The sequence below is a fragment of the Monodon monoceros genome, unplaced genomic scaffold (genome assembly GCF_005190385.1).
Source record: "Monodon monoceros isolate NGI ecotype Baffin Bay Population unplaced genomic scaffold, NGI_Narwhal_1 Super_Scaffold_6, whole genome shotgun sequence".
Classification (NCBI taxonomy): Eukaryota; Metazoa; Chordata; class Mammalia; order Artiodactyla; family Monodontidae; genus Monodon; species Monodon monoceros.
Window position 1 is genome coordinate 95,055,888 of NW_021703783.1, and position 5,782 is coordinate 95,061,669.

General features: G+C 56.3%; 1 protein-coding gene across 3 annotated transcripts in view; it reads left to right on the forward strand.

Moving 5' to 3' along the window:
* The window catches only part of MPPED1 (metallophosphoesterase domain containing 1), a 75,384-nt gene that overhangs the window by 46,531 nt on the left and 23,071 nt on the right, over positions 1–5,782 (forward strand). For all 3 annotated transcript variants that reach the window (XM_029206098.1, XM_029206099.1, XM_029206097.1), the window contains one exon: positions 4,565–4,790. In XM_029206098.1, coding sequence (XP_029061931.1) covers positions 4,565–4,790 — 226 coding nt within the window. The remainder of the gene's footprint in view (positions 1–4,564; positions 4,791–5,782) is intronic.

Below are 5,782 nucleotides of genomic sequence, written 5' to 3' on the forward strand. Positions count from 1 at the left end.
CCATCCATCATCCATCCATCGTGCATCCATCCATCCATCCATCCATCTATGCATCCACTCATCCATCCATCCATCATCCATCCAATGATCTGTCTACCCTCTGAGAGGCAGTGTAGCGTAATGGTACCAGTTCAGGATGAGTTTGATGAGGCCAAGCCACAAAAACTGTCAAACTGTCCATTACCCTCTGTGCTTGTTCATCACTTTATTATTGATTTGTGTAACCTCTCTGAGCCTCCATTTTCCCAGGTGTAAAATGGGGATAATAATACTTAAGTGTCTTTGAAGGTTACACACAGCTGGTGAGTTGCCAAGTCCAGGTGACCATGCAGACAGAGATGTGTTTGTGGCTGGACGTCCAGCTCAGCAGGGCCTGGTGCTGGAAGCTTTCTGTGTTCACAAATGGACGAGCCCCCTGCCTCCAAGCCGTGTGGCACCCATCTCTTGGGGAGAAACCAGACAATATTTGAGGATGTCACGCCAGCATGTTATAGCTCCTGCCCCCCACCTGGCTTTATGTCCAGGAGCTGGTTCTTCCCTGGGAGGGAAGAAGCCTCAGTTACCTCCTCTGATCCGAGGTGGGAGGAACAGGAGACAGCCCACAGCCTCCTGCCCATTCCTCAGTCCCTGGTAGTCAGGAGCTGCGGAAATAAATGAAACTGTATGGTTGGAGTAATTCGCTAATTTGCTTAAGTAACACCCCCAGTCAGAGACACGACATCAATACGTTAGTGCGGCTTGGGCTCCCCAGCCGGGGCGGCGCGCCGAGTGGGGTGGATGGATGCTGTGAAGTGGAAACGCACGAACTGGTGCTGGAAGGCAGTCATGGTGGCCACTGCTCCGGCCGCGACTGGTGGCCTTGAACGAGCCTGAGCTGCTGACCCAGAGGTGTGGAGTCAGCTGGACCAGCACCTAGCATTGCTTCTGCCGCTCACCTGCTGCGGGACCTGGGCAGGTTCCTGACCTGGGACCCTCGTTCCCCAGCTTCGAGGCGGAGGTGACAGAGCCCACCTCGGGAGGGCCCAGCCTTTTTACCAAGGGTGTCTGGCCCAACAGGTCCCAGAAATGGCAGGCCTCTCTGTGCTGTCCTCCACGACCCTTCCACAGATGCTCAGGCCCAGGCAAGCCTCTCCCCTCCCTGCCGGCAGCCTGAGCCTCACCGGAGAGAGGAGGCTCTGCACCGTGTCACCCGGGGTGCTGGCGGGGGCTTCGCTTTCCAGACTTCTGCTGGGGCCTGCTTGGGATGGAGATGGTGAAGACGTCTCCTCTCTGCTCCTGATTCTTTCCTGTGAGGAGAACAAGAGGACGTCTCAGCATCCCTGGGCCAGGCTGGGATGACAAATAGGACGATGAGTGAGGTGGGGAGGCAGAGGGGCCTTGGGGAGCTCATCCCCACGGCCTGGTTGGCGGCTCGGAGGGGCAGGGGCCAGGTCTGGTCCGCTTCGTCTCCAGGGGCCATGGCCGGGGCCGGAATCCCCAGCGCTGCCGGGAGTGGGCAGTACCTTAAAATGAGTGAAGTGGGCTGGGAGTGGGTATAGGGGCAGGTGGGGACTGGGGCAAACTGCCCTCTGCTTCCTGTCTAAGGGAAGCACAGGCACTCAGCACTTGCCTAGGCCAGGATGGTGAGATTTTAAAATTGATTGATTGATTTTTAGAAAACAGAAAGAATGACATTTTATTGGAATTTCTCTAATTTTTAATGTTGGCAGCAAATGCAAATGTAGAAAAGCCAAAAAAATATGCCAAACAAAATACGTCTGTGGGCAGGGCTGGCCTGCTGGCTTCTAGTTTGCAAACTCTGGCCCAGGGAAGCTGACTTTTTCTGAACACCAAAAGGCTTTGTGTGTTTCCATTCACTGTCTTGTGTAATCCTAGAACGGTCTTGCGAGGTAGGCATTATTCTTCCTGTTTCACACGTGAGGAAACGGAGGCCCGGGGAGGTCAAGTCACATAGCCGGTTAGTGGCAGAACTGGGTCTGGGACCCAGCTGTCAGCCCCTGGAGGCCATGCCTGTCATCGGACAGCCTCCCAGAGTTGACAAACACCAAAGAAGAGAGAACGCTATTTTCTCAAACCTGTAAAGAAGTCTGGGTGGCCGGTGAGGCAGTGATGAACAGATTATGGTTTTCTGCTTGTTTTGTGAAAAACTTCTCTCTCCGTGCTGGGGTCCCCACCTCCTCTGTGGCCAGGCTTGGAGGCGAGCGGCCACCCAACAGCCCTTTGCCACGGCCATAGAGCCTGAGGCCAGGCAGAATGGGCAGGTCCCAACTGCAGGGATGGGAGGGGTGCGGGCTGGAGAAGTTTCTAATTGGGTTCATTGCAATTAGAATATGATAATAGTTGTAGTTATGGTACCTAGAACTTCATTGTATGGCACAGCCATAAAACTCACCCTGCCCCTTCCTGGAGCTTCCACAGTGCTGGGCAAACGGGGTTCTTCCTGGAGCCTTATGGGGAGCTGAGTCTGATCCCACATCTGTCACAGCTGACCTGGTATCGTGGGCCCCGGTTCCCAGTAAGGCAGGAAGTCCTCAGAATTTGGAGAAGAGGCATTTCCGGAATTGGGTTTCTGATAGAAGGCTCACACAGCAGAGGAGGTCGAGTTTCAGGTCATGGTCAAGAGTGAGAAAGCTCTGCTGTCCCTGGACTGTGTTACCCCTGGGTGGGACCAGCCACAGGGAAGGGGCTTGGTGGAGCTGGGGGCCACACGAGGCCCTTGGCCCCCAGAAAGGGTCAGTTACCAGGCACACTCACGTTGATCAGAGGGGAAACTGAGGCCCAGAGAGGTTAAAGTGACCTGCTCGGATGAGAGGTGACAGAACCCAGGTCCGCTGGCTCTAAAGCTGGACACTTTGCCCTGTGTGTGCTCCTGTGGGAGTCACGGTCACTGGCAACGGAGAAGACGCCTCCTGAGGTGTGGATCTCCGTTAGCCCGGGGCGGTCCTCTGGGCAGGTTCCCTTTCACATCACCCTGGGACCCCCGGACGGGAGGCTGGAGCCAGAGGTGTGGCCACGGCTCTCGGTGGTCAGGATGGGGCCCTCGCCCTGGCCTTGTCGAGGGCGCTTTCCCGGGCTTTCCCCGAGTAGGTGGAAAGTCTGGGGTCACAAAGGACTGCCTGGCTCAGAATCCAGCTCTGCCGCCTCCTGGCCACGTGGCCTCCAGCACATCAGCCCGCAGCTTCCGGAGCCTCAGTTTCCGCGTCTGCACGATGGACGCGATGAAGGCCTGGCTCCGTGCCTGACGTGTAGTAGGGCTTATACGTGCACGGGGTCGTGCTAACTAGCCACTCACTGCTGACGAATTCGGACAAAAGAAGCGACTTTCTTGCTGAAACAGATGCAGAGTAAAGTTTGGTGTCTTTTGTCCCGGCTCCTCAGAAACCAGAGCTCAGGTGGTTTAGAAGTTCCATTCAGTGGCCGCAGTTACTTGTCTGTGAAATGGCTATGGAATGTCACCATTCTCCTGCCTGGACACCCCGTCTCCCCAAGGCCCCGTGCTGGGCTGGCACCTTCACACGCCCCTTGGTGTTTGCTTGACCCACCAGGGCACGCCCTTGAGGAGGGGGCAAGAAAAAGGCTTGGGCCTCGGGGTTCGCCTTCAGAATTCATTTTTTTATCCGAATCAGGTACCATCATGACTCTTTATCCAGGCCCGGAGAGCCTAGCAGCTGAGGCTGGTGGGAGGTCGGGAGTCCCGGGCCTGAGCCTGGGGTCGGGCTGGCTGCCGGCGGGTGTTGGGGAGCCGGGGTGGGTGGCGGCCAGTTTACTGAGGCCGAGGGGCTGTGGTAGCCTTGGGCGGCTGTGCTGGAACCCAGCCCATGGCCAGATCACCCGGGACGCAGTGCACACACCTGCCTAGGGCATCTGTGACGTAAGGCCCCAGAGAAAGCAAGGGGAAGTAGCACGGCGTTGAGGAACCGCGTGGAATTTGCAGAGGGCACAGCTGGAAGGACCCTAGTATTAGCTCAGTGTATGTTATACATGGATGGTTTTGTTTTGTTCCCACTTAGACTGTGTTTTGACTTTGAATTCCATGGCAGTAGGGGTGGGGATGGGCAGTGTAATCTTTCCCGAGCGTAGGGTCTCCAAAGGTTTGACCTGGGCTCTGCAAAGAACTTGCAATCCCTGTTAATGTGGAAGCTAACAAGTCAGACCCCCACGTGGAGGGGGCCTGAGACAGTGAGGCTGGCGAGGCAGGCCTGGGGGTCCAGGGCAGGGTCTCCTTCCAGTGGAAAAGTGGCCCGGACAGAAGAAACGGAGGTGGGGGAGTCCTGAGGATGAGGCCGGGTCCACTGCAGCTCAGAGGCCCTGCAGGAAACTGTCCAGCCCCGTCCCGCTGGTCTGGGGGGCAGGCGGCCTGTCACCCAGCAGCAGCGGGGTCAGGGAGGCCACAGGGATGGTGACCAGGCTGCTGCCGCCGCCTCTGATCAGAAGGCACCTGTCGGCAGCGAGGGTCAGCTCTGCCAGGGGGTCCAGGGGCTCTTGCCTGCCCCCTCCCCCCGGCACTGTGGCCTCCAGAAGCCAACAGCGGTGCACCGTGTGTCTGTCTGTGTCGGCTCTGCAGGCAGCCTGCCCTACGAGTACAAGATCGTGATCGCAGGCAACCACGAGCTGACCTTCGACCAGGAGTTCATGGCCGACCTCATCAAGCAGGACTTTTACTACTTCCCATCCGTGTCGAAGCTGAAGCCGGAGAACTACGAGAATGTGCAGTCGCTGCTAACCAACTGCATCTACCTGCAGGACTCGGAGGTCACCGTGCGGGGCTTCCGGATCTACGGCTCCCCGTGGTGAGTGTGCCTGGTGGGCGCCGTTCTGACCACTGGTGACAGCGAAGCTGTGCTGGGGGGATGGAGGAGGTGAGGTTGAGTGCATGGAGGGAAGAGGGGCTGGAAGAGGCAGCAGAGAGACCCGGGGCCAGCTCTCCCCTCATGCTGTGTGACCCTAGGCAGGTCGCTGCCACTCTCTGAGCCTTGGTTTCCCCATATCTTGTGAATAATTATATATGCTATACTGTCTCACGTATAGACACGTACTATTAGTATCCCCATTTTCCTGGTGAGGAAACTGAGGCACAGAGAGGGTAAGGGCCTGGCTGAAGGTCACACAGGTAGGAATGGGCAGAGCTGAGATTAAACCCAGGCAGTTTGGTTCCAGAATCCTTGCTTTTAATCATTATTCCATGTGCTAGGAATGTCCCTGTTGTCTGTCCCTCTGACACACACAGAAGATGCATAGGTGGGGGGGTGATGATTGATTAGCCAGATTAGGAGAGGCAGTCGGAATTTTCCTGGAAGGCCAAAGGCCTGCTTTACTGTATTGGGGACAGCAGTTGTTTAAATCACAAGTATACATCAAACCTTTGTTCCCTGCTGGGGACACGGAGCAATCAGACCTCATCCCTAGGCTCACCTGGCTAAGTGGGGATCAAGGTGAGAACAGGTCATGACGGGTCTGCGTGATGGTCGGTGTGTCCATAGGAACCCCCGTGATGATGGTGATGGTGATGGTGGTGATGATGGTGATGGTGGTGATGGTGGTGATGGTGATGATGGTGATGATGGTGATGGTGGTGATGGTGGTGATGGTGATGGTGATGATGGTGATGATGGTGATGATGGTGATGGTGATGATGGTGATGATGGTGATGGTGATGGTGATGATGGTGATGATGGTGATGATGGTGATGGTGATGATGGTGATGGTGATGGTGTTGATGGTGATGATGGTGATGATGGTGGTGGTGATGATGGTGATGGTGATGATGGTGTTGATGGTGATG